General features: G+C 42.2%; 1 protein-coding gene across 1 annotated transcript; it reads left to right on the top strand.

Moving 5' to 3' along the window:
• Positions 1-855: 855 nt before the first annotated feature.
• On the top strand, positions 856-17,672 carry slc43a2b (solute carrier family 43 member 2b). Its single transcript, XM_073479517.1, has 13 exons — positions 856-1,143; positions 4,174-4,471; positions 4,633-4,688; positions 4,794-4,870; positions 10,186-10,278; positions 12,171-12,304; positions 12,782-12,978; positions 13,063-13,206; positions 14,650-14,782; positions 14,963-15,095; positions 15,754-15,827; positions 15,955-16,078; positions 16,180-17,672. The coding sequence occupies exons 1-13, from the start codon at positions 981-983 to the stop codon at positions 16,339-16,341; spliced, it is 1,788 nt and encodes a 595-aa protein (XP_073335618.1). The 5' UTR covers positions 856-980; the 3' UTR covers positions 16,342-17,672.
• The last annotated feature ends 3,231 nt before the right edge of the window (positions 17,673-20,903 follow it).

The following is a 20,903-nucleotide window of genomic DNA, read 5'->3' as shown; positions in this document are numbered from 1 at the left end:
ATGAATGAAATATGGGATGGTATTTGTTTTTATTTTCTTTTTAATTAAATGAGAGAGCAGATAAACAGAAACAGGCTATTTGTAATTATATGTTGTTGTTTTTTTCCCCCCATGAGATGTTCAACTACTTTCCTCCTCCTGGTGGAGCAGATTGTGTGTGGGTGCACGTACAGTACTGTGTGTGTGTGTGTGTGTTGTGTGAGAGAGAGGCTGGCTGTGTGAGCTGATTTGTTTATTGTTTGTCTGGCAGCTCCTTTATGTTTTGGATGCGCCACAGTAATTGCAGAGGAAAGTTGCGGTTGGATGGGTCTGAGAGGACATTTAGGGGCTTTGGGGAGGGCGACAGAGACAGGGGCCACTGAGCTGAGCAGTGAGGGAGCCCCATTTTTTATCCAGTTCGGACCAGTTTGCCCTCCCCACCGAACAGCAGAATCTCTGTGATGTTTCCTCAGTTATTAGTGCCTATAATGTGATGTAAGAGCTTTGTCCCTGCAGCTGAGTGATGTGCTGATCTTTGCACCAGCAGGACGGTTAATAATTCGCCATCAGTCGTTAGTATTAGTTAGTTTAGCTATTCGGAGCAGCTGCTATTACTGTACCTGTGTGTCTTATTAGAAGGAAAACTTAAATAAATGAAAAAGTTACAGAGCATGTGTGTAATTCAGATATCAGCTTCATTTACACTTTATTTCACCAAGTGCAGCCAGTTAGGTTCAAAGTTAAGTGGTTTTATCTTGTGATCTTATAAAATAACTGAACCTTCCTGTCCGTCAGTGACTTTGCTGATAGGCTAACTATAAAACCTCCCCCTTCCTCTTGTGCCTTTCTCTTCACAGATAAGTGATCAGTGATCCTTCATCCTGAGCGTCAGTCAGGGAGGCTCTGTCCAGCCCGCTCTCTTCTTCCCTCTCTGGTGGTCTCTCCCTCTCTCTACTCTCTACATTTCTCTCCTCTGGTCCTGCCTTGCATTTCTTTCGACCATGCCTCCGACCCTGGCCTCAGCGTTCGCCAGGCGCTGGTGGATGGCAGTGACTTCCATCATTGAGAATCTGCTGTTCTCCGCCGTGCTGCTGGGATGGGGGTCGCTCCTCATCATGCTCAAGTCAGAAGGGTTCTACTCTTACCTTTGCAACGAGGAGGAGGGTGAGTAACGACTGTTGTGTTTCACTTCCCACAGCACTGCCACTTCACTTCATTTGCCTTGATAGTGTTGAGCATCTGCCTTCATGAGGTTATGGCTCAGAAATTGTATGTTTTAAGTTTTTTTAAGTTTGAGGACTGGTGACGAGGGGTCAGTCGGTGCCTTTTTGCCTCTTCTATTCTCTAAGAAGAATCACTTTTCTGTGAGCTGTTTTTTAAGGTACTCCGGAGATTAAACCTGATCACTTAAAGAGGGAACAGTTGGCAAAGTTTTCCAAAGTTAAAGACACAAAGTTTCCAGTGACTCCGAACTAAATTGAAGGTATGGCAGCCAACTGAGTGACTGTTACACCAGTGTCTGGATCAGCTGCCCTTTTGCCCAAGCTCTGAGTCCCTCTGCTCCAGAGGTGGCAAAAGTTCACACATTCTTTACTCAAGTAGTAGTACAGATACTTGTGTAAAAAAGGACTCTGGTAAAAGTAGAAGTACTGACCCAAGTTCTTTACCCAAGTAAAAGTAAGAAAGTACAGGCTCTGAAATGTAGTCGCAGCATAAAAGTGAAAAGTGTCTCTCGGAAGGACATTTCTACCGGACATTTCTGTGCAAAGCTAATTGAACCTCACGTCATATTAATATCATTCAAAGACAATTAAACTTAGAATTAGAATTATTAGGATTTGTCTGAGCTGTCTGTAAACGCACCACAAAGATAGTTGATTGTAGAGTCTCATTCCCAGGACGTCAAATACTGACATTTTGGGTTGGTGAAGTGTAGCACGCCTTCTCTCCCCATTCGAGTCTCCCTCTCTGTCTCTTTCCCTCTTGTTACGTCTTTTACGTCACTTTCTCTTGCTACGTCTGCCGTGCTTTGAAATAAATCGATCAGTAATTCCCCTCAAATGCATTTAAACTAAAGTAACGAGCCTGTTTTGAAAATATTAAGAGTAGAAAGTACAGATATTAGTGTTTAAAATGTGGGGAGGAAAAGTAAAAGTTGTCAGAAAATTAAATACTCATGTAAAGTACAATACAGATACCTGAAAAAGTATTTTTACTCTGTTACTTTCCACCTCTGCTCATCTTTAAAGCCTCTTCTCTTTCTCTCCTCGTCCTCCATTTCGACCTAAAGTCAGGAAGGTGCTTTGTGTGTTTAAGTACAAAGGTGGAATTGATGCACACAATGACCTCAGTCAGGTAAGAGAGTGAGCAATAGAGAGCAGTGTGAGAGAGGAACCAGGCCAGACTTATCCTTTGGACATTTAGGCATCCTGACTGTGGCGAGTCTTGCTAATCCTGCTGTTGGTTCGCTCAGTTAGTGTCTCTCTCAATAGCAGCCGCCGTATCACCTAAGGAGTTTGCACAATTGATTTGCAGGAGGGTGTTTTTTCCAGCTCCTTGTGTCTGGCGTCTGGCACCGTCTTCTTAATCTTGTCTGTCTGATCTTTAGCATCACTAGAAACATAATTCAACCATAAACCATTTAATCACAATCTTATTCTAGCCTGGTTTACCAGCATTTTATGGGACACATTAAAAAATGTTCCAGCTCCGATGCTGACTCATCACTCAAGTAACAATTGAGCATCCGCAGCTCTAGGTGACTTCCTGGAGCGCTGCCACCATAAGACGTCTTATCTTGTTCTGATGACATAAGAGGGAGAGGACGGCAGGCAGCACCAGCTCAGCTCTTTTCAGGCATGTGACATGTGATAGAGAGACAGAGAGATCGGCGGTTTTATTACTGGTAATATGGAAGTGTAAAGTCCACTGATAGAGGACACTTAGGGAGGGAGAGAAGATAGTAAAGTGATGAGCTGCAGAAATCGGACAGTAAAAACAAAATGGTGGCTAGAAAAAGATGATGATGCAGTGGAGATTTGGCTTTTGTGCATGTGCAGCAGAGATGTTGGAGGGATGGTAAAAGCTTGATATTTTATGGGTAGGTCAGTGGGGAAGAGTTACCGTGGGAGGGAAACCACGTGGTTTAGCCTGGACTCAAAATGTACAATTTATGTATTTTTGAAACAGTTCAACAAATTATACATATTAGCCAGAATCTTTCTACATGCTATATGCTTAAAGGTGCAATGTGTGACAGTTGGCCACCTAATTTGCCAGCTGTAGCTGCCATTACCTAGTAAGCTCAGTTAGCCGTGCAGCTAGCGGTCCAGACTCTGAAGGCACAAAGCACTGGAGAAGTGTTTTTTATGTACACTAGTAGCATAGGAGGTTTGGACCAGGACATGCCAGCGCTTGCGGGTTAGCATGCTGAACATGCTTTGCAACACCTACATAGACGTTATAATGTCTAAACTGTATTTTCCCCTCATCTTCTATTCATAATCTTTGTTAAGTTTGGAGTGTTTTCAGTCAAAAATCTTACATATTGCACCTTTAGAGGATTTATTTTTAGCGGAGGATGAGTCAGTATGAACATCTTGCAGCATCCTGCCCGATCAAATCTTCAACCAGCTGCTCCCTTTTGTTCTGCTGCTCAGCGTATGAAGATAACTTTGGCACTTTGTTATGAAGCGCGTCACTGTGTTTCACACAGGGATGCCACACAGACTGTATACCCGCCTCCCGTGGTGTGAGTGAGTGTGATCCAGAAAACATCAGCTCATGCATGACCAATAAGTCTCTCACGTTGGACTCTGCACTGTTCTTTTCTCACATTATCTCCTTGCCAGTTCTTGTGATAGTGTGAAGTTTATTGCCAGCGTCAGCTTATCGTTTTTAACCCTGGCATTCCAACACACTGATAAATGATTTTTGATATTTCTGTCAAGTCTTAACTCCCCCTGCCCCTGCTCCTGATATGAGGCTTCTAGTTCTCACACACCTAACTCTGCACGTGCTCAGTGCACGTGTGGCCACAATGTGTCGATGTATCAGGATGGTGTGAATAAGCAGAACTGCCGCCTTCAAATTTCATCTGTATGACAAGAAACCACAGCTCTCTATAGACTAAACTCCCTCAACCTTACACAGGCATATGACTATTCACACATCTCAACATTTATTGTTGTTCAGGAAACAGTTCCAGCTACAATCTGTCCCAATCTGCCGCGACGCCGCCACCACCCAATGAGTTCGTTGATTACTATGAAAGCGAGGGTGTCGTGGTTGGTCTGGGAGACGGAGTGGAGATGAGGCCCCTGGTCCCTATGGATGGGCCCCTGAGGATGAACGGCTGGCTGATTTGCAAAGAACAGGACGAGATGCTGAACCTGGCGTTCACAGTGGGCTCCTTCCTGCTCTCAGCCATCACACTGCCGCTGGGGATCGTCATGGATAAATATGGGCCTCGCAAGCTACGACTGCTGGGCAGGTAAGGAAAGAAGAGAAGGGATTATCCAGACTGATCATGATGATCTTTCGGGAAAGATTAGATGGGAATATGTGAAACCATTTAAGAAGCAAATAAAATGGCCAAGATGGGTTGCAACTTGAATAGTTTAAAAAGTGTTTGACCTCATCGTCTATTTTCAGCACGTGTTTTGGATTGTCCTGTCTAATGATTGCATATGGAGCCTACCGACCAAATGGTGAGTCAAAATGAAGAGTACTCATGTGCCCTTTTTTTTTTTTTTTACTGTATTTGAAACAACGTACAGTAGTTTGGCTGTTGCTAACATCTGTATTGTTTGCAGAACTCTCCGTCCTTATCTTCATTGCCCTGACTTTCAATGGCTTCGGGGGCATGTGCATGACCTTCACCTCTCTCACAGTAAGTGTGTGCTGTGTAATCCTCCTGCTTCAGAGCCTTTGCACCTGCTGCGTAGTGTGTATTTTTATTTTTTTTATCTTCATACGTCTTTGTCTCGCTGTCACTGCTCTCTTATAATAGCTTGCTGGCTCCGCGCCTTCCCACCCTCTCCCACCCCTCTTGTCTGGCAGTCTGTTTTGGGTTCTTTTTTTTCTTTTTTTTTTCGGCTTATTACACTGCACTCTGTGTTCCTGCAGACAACCAGGCTGATCTTTTGGTAGCAGGAGGGTAGGAGGGGGGGTTGATTGAAAAGAGCAGGAGTAAGCAATGGTTCATTATCAGTTTTCACTGCATTCATTATTGTGCCTTAGCAAGAACATCATAGCAACTGTTGAGCTCTTGACATTCATATTTGGAATTGAATTAGCAATGCAGCATCTCTCTCAAAAGGGAATAACAAAAGCAACACATGAAGGTACTTTGCGATGGAAGTTAAAGGGACGATATTACTTAGACTTTATTGTCATTCAGTGAGCAACAAGTGAACACAGAACGAAATTTCGTTTCAGAGGCTCAGCATAGAATGAAAGCATATCAAAAAAATGCCACAATAAGAAAATAAATATCAAAAACAGAAACATACTGAAAGTGCAAATTATTGAAAGTGACATTGTTGAGTTAGGTAGTGCAAATGTTTTAAGGAAACAAGGTATCCACAATAAACGACAATTGTCATTTAGAGTTCAGCAGTCTGATGACATGGGGGAAAAAGCTGTTACAGAATCTTGTGGTCCTGCACCGAATGCTGCAGAACCTCTTTCCAGAGGCCAGCACGGAGGGCTCTCCTCATCCTTCGCAGGAAGTGCAGACGCTGCTGTGCCTTCTTGACCAGTGCCGCAGTACTCACAGACCAGGTGAGGTTGTCTGTGATGTGCACCCCCAGGAACTTGGTGCTGCTGACTACCTCCACAGTCGTGTTGTTGATGAGAAGTGGAGCGTGGCTGGGCTGCTTCTTCCTGAAGTCAACAATGATCTCTTTGGTTTTGTCCACGTTCAGGATCAAGTTGTTTTTGTTACACCAGCCCACCAGCTGCTCTACCTCCTCCCTGTAAGCCAGGTCGTGGTCATCCCTGATGAGGCCCTCCACTGTTGTGTCGTCCGCAAACTTCACAATGTGGTTGGTGGTAGCCCTTGGGACGCAGTCGTGAGTCATCAGAGTGAACAGCTCAGGACACAGCCTTGAGGGGAGCCTGTGTTGAGGGTGATGACACTGGAGGTATTCTGACCGACCGAAGACTGTGGTCTTTCAGTGAGGAAGTCCAGCAGCCAGTTGCACAGGGGGGTGCTGAAGCCCAGGGGTCCCAGTTTGTCTACCAGATGCTGTGGAATGATGGTATTAAACGCTGAACTGAAGTCCAGGAGCAGCATCCGAACATGAGTGTTTTTCTCCTCCAGGTGTGACAAGGCTCAAGTGAAGAGCGGTGGAGATGGCATCCTCAGTGGAGCGGTTTGGCCGGTAGGCAAACTGGGAGCGGTCAAACGTGGCAGGGAGTCTGGAGGTGATGTGCTCCTTTACTAGTCTTTCAAAGCACTTCATCATAATAGAGTGAGTGCGATGGGCCGGTAGTCATTGAGTGATGTGATTTGAGGTTTCTTTAGCACTGGGATGATGGAGGCAGTTTTGAAACATAATGGGACTTTGGCTTGACCCAGTGAGGTGGTAAAAATTTCTGTTAGGACACAAGCCAGCTGATCTGCACATTCCCTGAGCACCCGCCCAGGTATGTTGCCAGGGCCCGGAGCCTTCTGTGAGTTGACACTCCTCAGAGACCTTTGCACCTCAGCTATGTCAAGGCAGAGTGCCTTTTCATCCTGGTGGGGAACAGTTTTCACAGCAGAAGTGTTGCTCAGTGCCTCAAACCACCCAAAGAAGTTGTTTAGTTCATTTAGGAAGTCCACGTCATCGTCACACGCAGGAGGGGCAATCCTGTAGTTGGTGATAGTCCGTATGCCTTGCCACATATCCCTGGTGTTAGTGGGATCATGGATAAAGTCTTGGATTTTACGACTGTGAGCACGCTTTGCTAGTCTGATGGCATGGTTCAAGTTGGCTCTTGCTGTTCTCAGTGCCATCTCGCTGCCAGACTTGAAGGCTGAGTTCCGTGCCTTTAGCATTTTGCGTACTTCATCAGTCATCCAGGGTTTTTGGTTGGCCCGGGTGGTGATGGATTTGCTAGAGCTGACGTCCTCCATGCATTTGTTGATGTAGGCTGACACAGACATGGCACACTCATCTATGTTGATGTGATCGTTGTAAGCGGCAGCTGCTTTGAACATATCCCAGTGCACTCAAAACAGTCCTGTAATGCCTCTATAGCCCCCTCAGACCACACCCTCACCTGCCTCACTGTAGGTTTTCCTCTGACCAGCAGGGGCTTATATGCTGGAATTAGCATAACAGATAGATGAGCTGAAGAGCCAAGAGGGGGGCTGCTCTGAATGCATCTTTCATGGTGGTGTAAGCCATGTCTAATGTATTTACTCCCCTAGTTGCACAATCTACATGCTGGTGGAAATGTGGGAGAACTGACTTCATGTTGGCCTGGTTGAAATCCCCAGCGACAATGAAAAAAGCCCTCAGTGTGAGTAGATTGCAACTCACTGATAGTCCGGTAGAGACCTTTCATGGCCTCTTTAGTGTCAGCACTGGGGGGCACGTACACAGCAGTGATGGAAACTAAGGTAAACTCCCATGGCAAATAGAATGGTCTGCAGTTTACATTCAGAAGCTCAATGTCCGCTGAGCAATGGCTTGAGACAAACTTAGCATTTATACACCAGTTGTTGTTGATGTAAATACAGAGACCACCCCATCGGGATTTACCGCTGAGTGCGCAGCTCCTGTCAGCACGAAAAGTAGCCAGTCCCTTGAAGCTGACAGCATTGTCCGGGATTGATGAGTATAGCCATGTCTCTGTCCTCCTCGACAGCCGCGTTTCTGCCTTCGGTCACACCGTCTCCACTTGCTCCTCTGCTGGCTTGTGATGCTAGGAGTGTCCATAGCAACTGGGTCTTGTTGGCGTAGCACTCTGAGGCTATGTAAACACTCCCGAGTAGTCGTGTCTCTGAAGCCGAAGTCACTGGATGATCGTAATTCCAGCAAGAGATGGCGATCATATATTAATTTGTAGATATTTTTGCCAGTTTTTGGCATCTTAGGCAGCAGATTTTGATATAAATATTCTAAATTATCATGAGCCAGCGTAGCCGCAGCCGGACAGGGCGCTGCCATCTTGAATTAAATGATATGTTACTATTTTTGTGGAAAACATTCAAAAATCTACGAAAATTATCAACAGAATGTGAAGAAATAGCAGTTTTGACATTATGACGTCTATGTATTGTGTTGCAGAAGTATCTGTTAAAGTAAGCATGCTAACCAGCTAGCCCTGGCCCATACCAGTCCAAAAATCCGGACAAATAACTGAACGGCTAACTGTGCTAATTTGCCAATGGCAACTAGAGTTAGCAGCAGTTAGTGGCTAATCTGGTGATTATGCTGCCCCCTATTTGTTTTGAGTATGAATTTGACAGGTGGCCAATTCTTACATATTGCCCCTTTAAGAGATTATTCAAACTAATTTAATTTGTAACACTCACAGTGGACATGTAGTAGCGAAGTATTAAAATTGATGTAGAACAACCAGAGTTTGTTTGTTTGTTTTTTTATTCCTTGCATGCATCTTTCTTGTTGCCAACATCACCGGGCATTCTGGGTTCAGTGCCACCCAAGACAATTGTGATTGGTTTAAAGGCATGCAAGCCAGAGCCATTTCCCCTGAAACCAGAATGAGAATTCTTCGCAGCCAGACCTCTCTCAGGCATTCTTAAGATCTTTAAGTCCCCCTTTAAGTATAAGCCGAACCACAGAAAAACAACCGATGCTCTTTAAGATTTGCAGGGTTCACAGGTTCAACCTCCCACCATTCCTTTGCATTCTTTCCCCGCTGTTCTTCATCCTCCTGTGCCCTTCCATTGCCATCCGTTCAGCCTACTGCTACTCACACAGGAGTCCTTGGCTGTGCCATGGTGATGCTGTTCACTAGAGAGGGGCTCTACTCCACTAAATCTCCCAATAAAATGTCCCATTTCTATACCACCACAGGCTGTTAACGTAACGTCCTTCATCTCGTCTCTGTGATATTTGTTGCATCTAACTGAATCTCTCATTAGTTGCTGCCACTGGCCTGAATGTCAGTGATGTAGTAAAACCATAATTTAGGGCTTTGTTTGCGCTCTTTCTATAGACTCCAGGTCATGGAGGCCCCCAGAGGCTGTGCATAAAACCATGTTTTCCCCTTTTACCGCCTTTCACTCCATCTCCCTCACAACCTGATATACTATACGTGAAGGCCTCAGTGTTGGGTTAATCATTAGACTCTGTACAGCTCCTTGACTCCTGGGTAATGACTCCACCTTAGAATTACAGGCAATTATTCTCAGCTGAGGGCTGTTGGGTAATACTCCACAGGCTCCCTGCCAGTGTCAGCTGTCAGGTCACCTTTTCCCTTCAGGTTCACCCAGCAGCTGCTAATGTATCTGTGTCAAAAAATCTAAGGGAACAGTTTTACAAGTCCTCCTGGTGATATTGCTGGGAGATATTGTAACTTGGGTGATCTCACACACACACACAAACACACACACACACATACACCTCTTCCTCAGCTTCCTCTCTCTTATGTAATTGAATGTGCTTGTTGTTGTGCAGAACAGCTTGTGAATGCCTTTGTATCTGGATGTTTTGCCACCCACCGTCTCCTGTTGTGTCTGCTCTCATTCCTTAAACGGGAGTAAAGAAAGAGAAAATGTCACCTCACCTCAGCTGCCCCCTCGGATTGTTTCAGCTGTATAGAATTGCGTTTGTCTCGTGTGATCGGACAGCTGCGTGTGTTATGTGACGCTGTTTCATACTGCTTTTGCTGGCGTTCCCTGTCACTTTGTTGTGTTTTGTTTTCTCTGATGTTCTTTCTGTACAGCCATGTCTGCTTGCTAATTGGTTCCCACTGTCCACTCTGACCCCGGTGTCAGTAGGCACCATCCTCACAGTGTCCTCAATCTGTCCCCGGCCTCGAGCTTAGAGCAGCTACACTGCAGCTGAGATCACCATTATCTTGGCTGTAGATGGTTTAACCTTTATACTTACATACACAGTGCGATATAGGTCACTTCTCTTGCAAGTTTTCACAGAAACAACTTTATTATAGAGAAGAATAAAGACGGGATGTGATTCTTTCATAATCTGAAAGCTGTATCTTTTTTCCTCTCTTAATCTTTAGCTCCCGAACATGTTTGGGGACCTCCGTTCCACCTTCATTGCCCTGATGATTGGCTCCTATGCCTCATCCGCTGTCACTTTCCCTGGTGTCAAGGTAAGAAACACCCTGCACACATCCATACACCTGCACTGACACTATACTATATGTGTATCTCAGCTGTCACCAAATGTGCACCAGTGTTTACTAACAATCAAGTGCAAAGTTCGATGCCAATTTTGACCAGGACTCCCTGGAATAAGAGATTTTGTACCACCATGGCTAATGTACGGAAGCCCTAAAGGGCCATGCATTCATACATTTTTTTTCCCTTCGTTTTCCCGTGATAACGAGTTAATTTCATTTGTTTTCTCGAGATCTCGAGTTATTATCTCGAAATAACAACTGCCGGTTTCCCGAGATAAGGGGATAATTTTCTCGAGATCTCGAGATAACGAAACTTTGTTTTCCCGAGATAACAATATAATTAATTCGATCTTGAGAAAACAAAACGATAGTGTAGTATATTAAATCACTGCAGGAAACGTCATTCAATGTCAGAGGAGCAGGAGCATATCGATCACCGCGTCACATATCTTTTCAATCAAGGCCTGACACAGGCTGAAATAGCATTATGCCTTGCTATTACAGATAATATACACATTAGTGTGCGTAATCTAAAAAGATGGTTAGCAAGGCTTCAGCTATATCGGCGGCGCAATCTAAGTGAGCCTGATGTCGTCGTTAACTACATAGCTGACCAGCTACGAGGTCTCGGGCGTCTCCATAATCTCAGGCCTATCATATCACAGTCATTATCTCGAGATCTCGAATTAATTATATCGTTATCTCGGGAAAACAAAGTTTCGTTATCTCGAGAAAATTATCTCGTTATCTCGGGAAAATCATCTCGTTATCTCGAGAAAATTATCTCGTTATCTTGGGAAAACGGCAGTTGTTATTTTGAGATAATAACTCGAGATCTCGAGAAAACAAATGAAATTAACTAGTTATCACGGGAAAACCGAGGAAATAAAATGTATGAATGCATGGCCCTTTAGGGCTTCCGTAGAAATGGTGTAAAGGATGAATAAATACAGTACAGACCAGCTACGAGGTCCCGGGCGTCTCCATAATCTCAGGCCTATCATATCACAGTCATTATCTCGAGATCTCTAATTAATTATATCGTTATCTCGGGAAAACAAAGTTTCGTTATCTCGAGAAAATTATCTTGTTATCTCGGGAAAATTATCTCGTTATCTCGAGAAAATTATCTCGTTATCTCGGGAAAACGGCAGTTGTTATTTCGAGATAATAATCTCGTTATCTCGGGAAAATGGCAGTTGTTATTTCGAGATAATAACTCGAGATCTCGAGAAAACAAATGAAATTAACTAGTTATCACGGGAAAACCGAGGAAATAAAATGTATGAATGCATGGCCCTTTAGGGCTTCCGTAGAAATGGTGTAAAGGATGAATAAATACAGTACATGGCACTTAACTCAGCTCACCCTTGTGTGAACAATGTTGGTATTTTAATAACTACTATGGCTGCCTGTGATGCAAAACTCAACTCAGAAGCTGAACAATTTGAAAATGTTCTACTACTAAAGGTGCAATATGTAAGATTTGGCCAGCTATATAGAGCAGCAGATATCGCCAGAGTAACTGCTAACTGTTGCCTCTGTTAGCTAGTTAGCTCGGTTAGCTGTGCATCTAGCGGTCCAGACTGGGAGTGTTGGTGTTAAAACCACTAGCACAAGAAAGCTAGCTGGTTAGCATGCTGACTTAGTAGATATTTCTACAACACAACACATAAATATGACATTCTCACAATTTTACTTAATTTTCAATTGTTTATAACTTAAACTATATATTGCACCTTTGAATAATCCATTTAGAGGATTTTTCAGGCTTGGCAGGTGTATAAACTCTTGATCGGTTCTGATGTCAGGTGTTTCTTGTCTCCTTTCTGATTTGTGTACTATGTTTTTCATTTTCACAGGTGATCTATGACCTTGGCATACCTTTCATCACCATTCTGGTGGTGTGGGCCGCCTGTGCTGGACTGGTCTTCTTGAACTGCCACTTGAACTGGCCGATGGAACCATTCCCAGGACCAGATGACATGGACTACACGTTAGTACCACAGATACACACAGCGGCACACGGATACCACTGACAGTAGAAGTCCTCTTCACATTTAGTCACTAATTTTGGCACCTTTAAGTGTCTCAGGAACAAAATTAGTTGGATTCATAAAGCAATAGCGGTCTCTTGAGTAGTTATCATCACCCCTGAAATTTTATGTAATATCTACAAAAATGTGCAGTGTAATGCTGCCAGGTTAAAGTCTATCTGCTTTCTTGTCATCCTTGGGGTTAATTAAAAAACACAGTTTTGACTTACTTGTTCAGCAAAAACTTTTCCACTAGACTGATTTGTGCATGACTTGCAGGATTACCAGGAAGCCTGATTCAACCTTTTTTAGTGTTAGTGGCAAATGCAACATTACCATGTTTCCTGTATGTCATCATTTTCTACTTTTTTTTTTTTTTTTTTACACTTTTCTATTCCTCCCTTACATTATCACTTAACTTTCCTCTGTTTCCTTAGTGTGAAGATTAAGTTCAGCTGGCTGGGCTTTGACCATAAAATCACCGGAAAGCAGTTCTACAGCCAGGTGACCACAGTGGGCCGCCGTCTCAGTGTGGGCAACAGCCTGAAGCAGAAGGAGCTGGCCACCAAGGACGGACACAAGCTCTGCCTCTCCACCATGGACCTGGAGATGGACTGCAAGCCAAAGAAAGAGAGTAAGAATGAGAAGTCAGGACGTCAGTTAAAGTTCATCCCCCTGTTTTCAATGCATGTCATTAAACTCTGTTTCTTCTTTGCAGCCCAGTCATTCATGAAAACTATCACCACCCCGATGTTCATGCTCAGTCTGGTGACCATGTCCATCACTCAGCTGCGCCTCTTGTTCTACATGGGCGCCATGAACAGCGTCCTGGAGTCACTCACTGACGGAGATCTCAACACAGGTCTGTCTCTCTGCATTTTGGTTTGAGAGTGTTTCTGTATCTACGTGTTGATGAACATGAAAGCCGTGGCAGTGTATGACAGTGTTATGACAACATTTTCACCTTGTAAATGCATATTAAAGTAATATGAAGATTTGACATAGGCTTATGTTTGAAATTAGTGTCATCTTCATAATAATGAAGTATATATTTAAAGGTGCACGACACAACTTTTTTTCACAGGCCTATGAGCAGGCATAGCTCCTGATACAACAAATCACACTTTGCCAGCGCTAACACGAGTGTCAGATGTACCTAAAGCCATATTTTACATTTTTGTTTTAAAGCTTTAGAGCAACACAAGCTTGTATATTGAGTTTTGGTGGGGTGAGAACAAAAAGACCCACAGTTCAAGAATATAGCTGATATTGTTACCAAAAAAGTTACATAGTGCACCTTTAATAGTACTTACAATGTATTAATGAATATATAAAATGACATATTCTCTATATATAGTCAAAAATATCAATTATTATCATTTTTCATATATTGTTGAAAATATAACTATATATTTTCTGAAATATAGTATCTAGTATCTAGAAAAATAGATTTTTAAATACATATCAGTATATATAATCAATGTGTTACCAAAACTGTTACAAATGTGTTACATTCATTACCTAATATTTTGTCATATATTGTTGAAGCAAAAATGACAACATATTGTCATGTATTGTCAGATATATGTGTCTCCTTCCATATATTAAATTGCATTTTTAATATATTACATTGTATTTTTTAGTATATGTCAATTGAAGATTGGTTGGTGTGATTACTGACTTAAAAACAGCTGGACTTACTTGCTTTCAATTGACTTTTCAGTGGAGAAAATGGAAGTTGGTAAGACTAAAGTCGTGTAGTTTTAGTATTAGTAGATTACTGAACACAACAATTAGAATTTAACCTGTAGTCTTGTATAGATTTGCCATCACAATACTGCACAGCATCCATTACCACCACTACTTGCTGTCTTTTGTTATATGTAGTGTTGTTTTTCATGATTTGACCTTGACTGTTGTCAATAACCCAGTCCTTCAGCTTCAGGTATCATTTAGTTGTACTCATTAACTAACTTTGCCCCTCAGCTCCTGCTCATATGAGCACTTTCACATGACGCACCGTTCTTCTCCCCCGGCCATAAGTCCCTTCATAATGGCATCAAATTGACTTTTGAACAGCCGTTTCCCCCGTATCCACTGTTGTTTCACTCAATGTGGCTCTACTGCTCAGGACTAATAATTAACTAAACCATCCTAATCATTCACCAGGTAGAAAAAGGTCCTGAACCCTCCATCTTATCATCATTTTATCCTTCCTGCTTACCTTTCTTCCTTTCTTGTTTTTCCTCATTTTCTTATAGTCATTGCACTTTTTTTTACATCCTCCTTCTGATCTCTCTCTCAGTGAGTCTGTACTCCTCCATCTTCGGCGTGCTGCAGCTGCTTTGCCTGATGACGACTCCCGTGATTGGTCAGATCATGGACTGGAAGCTGAAGGACTGTGATGATGGTGAGGAAGAAAAGGAGCCCTGCAGCAAGTGAGTCAACTTTGAGTTGTTCCTTCGACCGCCATAACCCCTTTCTATTTATAAGCCCAGACATGACTGGAGTGTTTATTTGCCAGTGTGACGAAGAAAACCAAGAAATGAACCTTTGAGTTGTGATATCAGTGACCGATTATCTTATTGCTCTTTCTTCTGTCTGATTTTGATCACTAGGGAGATCCAGAAAAAGCCCAAAAGAGACAAAAAGCTACAGAAGGTGACCAATGCCTTGCGAGCATTCATCCTCACAAACACCCTTTTAGTGGGATTTGGGATCACCTGCTTAGTGCCCAATCTCCCCCTGCAGGTGAGTGGTTATCACTGTATCTAAAAAGCTTACTTTATTGTTTCACTGTCGGTCAAGTAGTGTAGAAAACGTATTTGTACATTTTTGTGTTTTATTCTGTTTAATTCTTCATCATTTTTTTTAAATAAATGATAACATACAATTATCTTAGTGTAGCATAGGCTAGATAGATATAATTTGTAGAGTGGTTAGCTGATCTGAATCTTCAGAGATTTTCAAGCTTTGTTATATGACAAAACTTGCTTGCTAACAAGTAGCTAAATGAGAATACAGAGGTTGTCGAGGATGTAACATGTCATCAAGCCGAACAGGGAAACTCTTCTACCACTAGAAAACTATTATAACTCACACTTTCCAACTTGTAGATTTATCAATTCATAGTAATGTGTGTATAGTAGATTGTAGTAGGAAGCTTAGTAAGGGTAATGTTGAGGGCATGTAACTGAGGCGTAGTTCGCTTATAGCCTAGCGTTAGCATTACAGGTCAGACTGGGAATGTAAAAGTCCAAACCTTCTAAAACAGTAGTTTACTAGGCCTGATCTTGACTTATTCTCTGCAAGAAACAAAAAAAAACAAATTTCAAAAATTGTTGAACTATTCCTTTAAGGCCCTTGTAACGAATGAATGTTGATCGCTTCTAATCTCATTTTCCCTCAGATTGTGTCATTTGTGTTGCACACTGTGGTGAGAGGCTTCATTCACTCTGCTGTCGGTGGCCTCTATGCTGCTGTGTAAGTCTCACTGTGCTTTACACTCACACACACACACACACACACACACACATACAACAGCTTTGTGTACTGTACGTTGACGAGGCTTGAAACTACAAAACTAAATTTACCTCCTCCATCTCGTCAGGTATCCCTCCTCCCAGTTTGGCAGTCTGACAGGCATGCAGTCTCTGGTCAGCGCTGTGTTTGCTCTCCTGCAGCAGCCCCTGTTTTTGGCCATGATGGGACCCCTGGGGGGAGACCCATTCTGGGTATGAATGCACACACACACACACACACACACACACACACTCACAAGCACACTCAGATTAAGCCCTCTGGGATCATGGCTAATTTTGGTGTTGTCCCACAGGTCAACATTGGACTCCTTGCTCTCAGCATGCTGGGATTCCTGCTGCCTCTCTACCTGATCTGCTACAGACGGACGCTCTACAGACAGCAACGAGAGAAGGAGGACAACGCTAAGATCTACATCAGAATCAACGGCTCCGACATCCCTGAGGCCTACGTCTAGAGAAAAGGAGATGAACAGAGGATGAGGAATGATTTTATACTGGCATACAAAAAGACAACTGAAATCTTAACTGTTTAGAGTATCACATTTAAACATACTGTGTAATTGTTATGGGTATGCACACACACACACACACACACACACACACACACACACACAAACAGACTGCCAGAATCCCACCAAGATAATCTGATGCTGCAGTTTTCTTGGAGTCTACTGGACCGTCGCTGAGGAGGAAACTGAAACGTGGAGTGGGAAAAGAAGAACAAGAGAGAGGAAAAGACTGTGAAAGGAAAGAGGCGTCAGCCCTCTGCATTCCCCCCAAAAATCCTCTGACTTCTCTTTGTATTCCCCTCTCTCCGAGCAGCACACGAGTGCAGCTGCACGCCACACAAGACTGCTTCGATATTCCCCATGTGAGCAGAAAAAAGGGAAATGAGATCTGGTTTATTTCCACCTGTGAAAGAAGACCTCAGTCCACTAATATTAATCTTGTTTTTCTTTTATGTCTGACACGTTGACTTTAAATCGTCCTGATTGTAAATCCTATCATGTGGTGCTTCATATCTATTCATAAACTGGATTATGTGATAGATGGTGTAAGGTAAGTGTGGACTAAATGGCATTAATGAGCGACAGGGAGGAGAGAAGAGCCTTATTGCTGATGTTTCTCGACTGAGTGGAAATGACGCTGTAGTTTTGGGAGTGTATATTTTGTGAGAGGGACAACAAACAAACCGGTATGTTTTGCTAAAAGCAAGAAGTTCTTGTATGTTAGAGTATTTATTTTATTTCCTGCTTTCTTTAGTTTTCTTTTTAGATTTTACCATGGATGCCTTTTGAATATACCTGAGTAGATTTGTTAATTAGGCAGTAAGCTCTATTGAACTTTTTACATACCATTTTTACATCAAAGTCTTTCGGAGAAATGTAATATTCTCTATTAAGCATATCGATAAATCACTCTCATTCAAATCCCTTAGCTTAAAGTCAGTATTTCATACTACCGTCAAGAAGAATTCAGCACTTTTTAGACCCTTTACATTTCACACACATCAGCTCCTTTCAGCACTTCTCTCCCGATCCCGTTCTAGAGAAATAGTCCCTCTTTAATTTTAAGCTCCTCCTGCCTTCATACGTGTATTTATTTTATTTTACACTCTTTTTTTTTTCCATAACAAGTTTCATGATGTATTTTAAGTGTGCTGTGCGGGCAGCTACTGTCTTCTGTCATCGAAGCTAACAGATGTTTTGTTGTGCAGGAATTCCTGTTTAAATATGGAAGAATTTGTGGGGGTTAATAAAAATGAGTTGATCTCTTTAAATGTTAACTCTTGTTCATGTTTTTTTTTCTTCATGAAAATGAAGAGCGATGGTTATGAAGTTTGTTTCAGTCAATGAAGACCTTTTTTCGTCTTATTAAACTTTCTTCTCCAAAACTACATAGTGCACCTTTAAAAAGTGATGCTATGTTTGAGTATTAAACATTTTAGTGACACATTTCCTTATCTACAGTGGCACTTCTGTAACTACTGCTGTTGTATGAACAGTAGAACAACGCAAATTTTCAATATTCAGTAAATCGGGATGCAACTGGCTCCTATAATGATCTATTTCATTTAAATTTCAGTTTTGAAGATTTTAACAGTGTCCCTTCGTTTTGTTAGGTATCATCTCAACAGAGCTGTCAAATAAATGGAGCACATTTGCAGTTGATGGAGTAGTTTGTCTGCAACCAGCCAGCAGAGGTCAGTGTTTTGAAGGCCATCTCACTGGATGAAGAAACCAGGGTTAGTTTTGATCCTTTAGGCCTAATTTCATTTTAACAGAAACTAAACATTTCAACCAAACCTGCACAAACGCGGTCACACTTTCTGATCTGTGATTTGTTTTCAACTCTCACAGTTCTGTATAACTGCACATTTTTCACATGTAGCATGAGTTAAATGTATCCAGAAAGTGCTCACAGGTAAAATGCTAATCTGCTTTAACAACAGTGTTTAAGACAAGGGTGTCTCCTGACTCCATGTCCCACAGGAAACATGTTCAGAGGTGAGATTAAGAGTGCTTCTAAATTTTTCCCACCAGATGTTCCAAGCACACTCTCACTACATGTTTGGTTTATAACAGGTCTGTCAGCACTCCGCTCTGCCACCTGATACTACACTCCAGCAGATGGTTATCACTTGACACCTCAGCCTCTGCCTCTCGTCACCTGAGAATAGATCTGAGGACGTCACTCACATCAGGGACAGTGGCTCCCGGAGCTCTGCTGGCCTGCTGCTGCTGTTTGTTGGTCGCCCGACCCCTGTGGTGTGTTCAGGCACACAGTTCAAAAAAACAACACGAGACCAGTGCCTTAAAAACTCACTGTAAAGCAAGTAGTGGGCCAATCACCTCATGTTCTGGTGATGACATACACTGTACTCGAGCTGAAAGAACGTCCACCTGTGGATACTTTAAAAGGCAGCTCTATTTTCTGCATCCTTTCATCGTGTTTATCGTCTACATGTATGTTTTTTAAATTATTACCTATGTGACGCACTTAATCTGGATATAATTTCATAATTTTAGATTTATGGTTTGGCCTGTCTGTTTGTGCCAAATGCCTTTTTCCTTTTTTACCAATTTGCCTCGTTGATTCATGCGATCAGATAGAGCACAGAGAGTGCTTCACATAGGTAATAACTTATATGCAACCACTGTAAATGTCAAGTTATCTCTATGCTGCTATCCTGCCACTGTTAGATGACGTTAACTGAACGCATGCTGGCAACAGACAGTTGATAGTTTATAACTGCACTTTGCACCTATAATCAAAATGAGCTAGATAGACAGACAGACCGACTCACAGACAGTGTTGGAAGTATTCAGATCCTTTACTCAAGTAAAATTAAAAATACCACACTGTAATAACACAAGAAAATTAACACTTCAAGTATTTAAAGTAAAAGAACGCAAAGTCCTCACATTTGAGATGTTTGAACATTGAAATGTTTTACATAAAAAATGCATTTAAACAATTATCAAAATAGTAACTTGTTAGTAAGTACCCGGTTTGTTAGTAGAGTAGAAGTATAAAGTGGTATGGAAGGAAATACTGAAGTACAAGTACCTTGAATTTGTACTCACATGCAGTACTTGAGTAAATGTAATTCGCTTCATTTAGACAGACAGTGGGGGGAGAGGTAATTAGATCCTTTACTCAAGCAAAAGTCCAAATGCTACATTGTAAAAGTACACTGTTACTCAAGTAAAAGTATGTAAGTTAAATCAGGAAAATGTATCTAAAGTATTTCAAGTAAAAGTACTCCTTACATTTGAAAGGCTTCATAGAAATAAAATTACTCAAACGATCATCATGATAGTTGCTTATTATTTTTCTGTTAACGGACTAATTGATTAATTGAGTATTTGTTTGTTGAATGCCTATATACAGTTGGGTAGTTTATAATAACACAACATATTTTAGAAATGTTTCATATGTTTTGTATTCAAAACTCTTAATTTGTAAAATAACTAGTAACTAAATCTGTCAGAATAAAATGAAATTAAAAGTAGTTCCTCTGCGTAGAATAGAGATAGATAGATAGATAGATAGATAGATAGATAGATAGATAGATAGATAGATAGATAGATAGATAGATAGATAGATAGATAGACAGACAGACAGACAGACAGACAGATAGATAGATAGTCTTCCACAGTGTACATTGACGTTCATTGCAGGAGGTGGCCTCTCTAGCCTGAAGCGCTCCTACAGATGAGAAGACAGAGGAATGATAAGCGGATGTTGGCAGACGGATACAGATGCGCTATAAATACAGCAGCAGTGCGCTGTTACGTAATTTTAGATTCACACACACGCACACTCATCCCGCAATCTCCGGGACGTGGGGCTGGATTAGGGACCTGTGATGCCTTGTCATCGCATCACGCGTCAACACCATCCTATACAGACCCGTGGGTGGAGGAGCAGAGTGCTCTCAGTGGACCTCCTAGGGGTCCTTGAGGGAAATACAGATCAGCAATTCCTGTGTGGATGTTTGTTAGGATGGCTGTACAAGTTTACCGCCACAACTGATCGATATTGGGAATAATGTGAATTGTAATGTGAAATACATGCCATCATCAGTGGCAGATATGTGGTGGACAGGAATGGGTTTTGGATTTCTGGAGGCCGATAATCACATTAGATTCGGGGACTTTGTTTAAAGGGCTTAGAGAGCTGACGCACCGTGCGTCTGTGCCAGCGGTGGTGGTCCCCGTGTCATGCCCATATACACTCTGATGGTGAATAACCACGCTTCTACGTCACCGGGACAGCGATGACGCAAAGGGTGTCGCACACTCTCAAGAAAAATGGTTCAGAGAAACTCATTCAGCCTGTAGCTTTGATGTATTTTAGCTGTTATGTCTGATTTTTTTTTTGTGTCTGCTTATGCTTTGTTTTTGTTTTTTTTTAAATTCAGTGTTGATCTGTTTTGTATTTTAAGTTGCAGAACTCAAACTGGATCCGGACTGGGATCATTTCAAAACCAAACAACAGTTACTGAAGAGGG

Source organism: Pagrus major, chromosome 13 (assembly GCF_040436345.1).
Source record: "Pagrus major chromosome 13, Pma_NU_1.0".
Classification (NCBI taxonomy): Eukaryota; Metazoa; Chordata; class Actinopteri; order Spariformes; family Sparidae; genus Pagrus; species Pagrus major.
The sequence above is the reverse complement of the archived record's forward strand: the minus strand, read 5'-3'. Positions and strand labels throughout refer to the sequence as shown.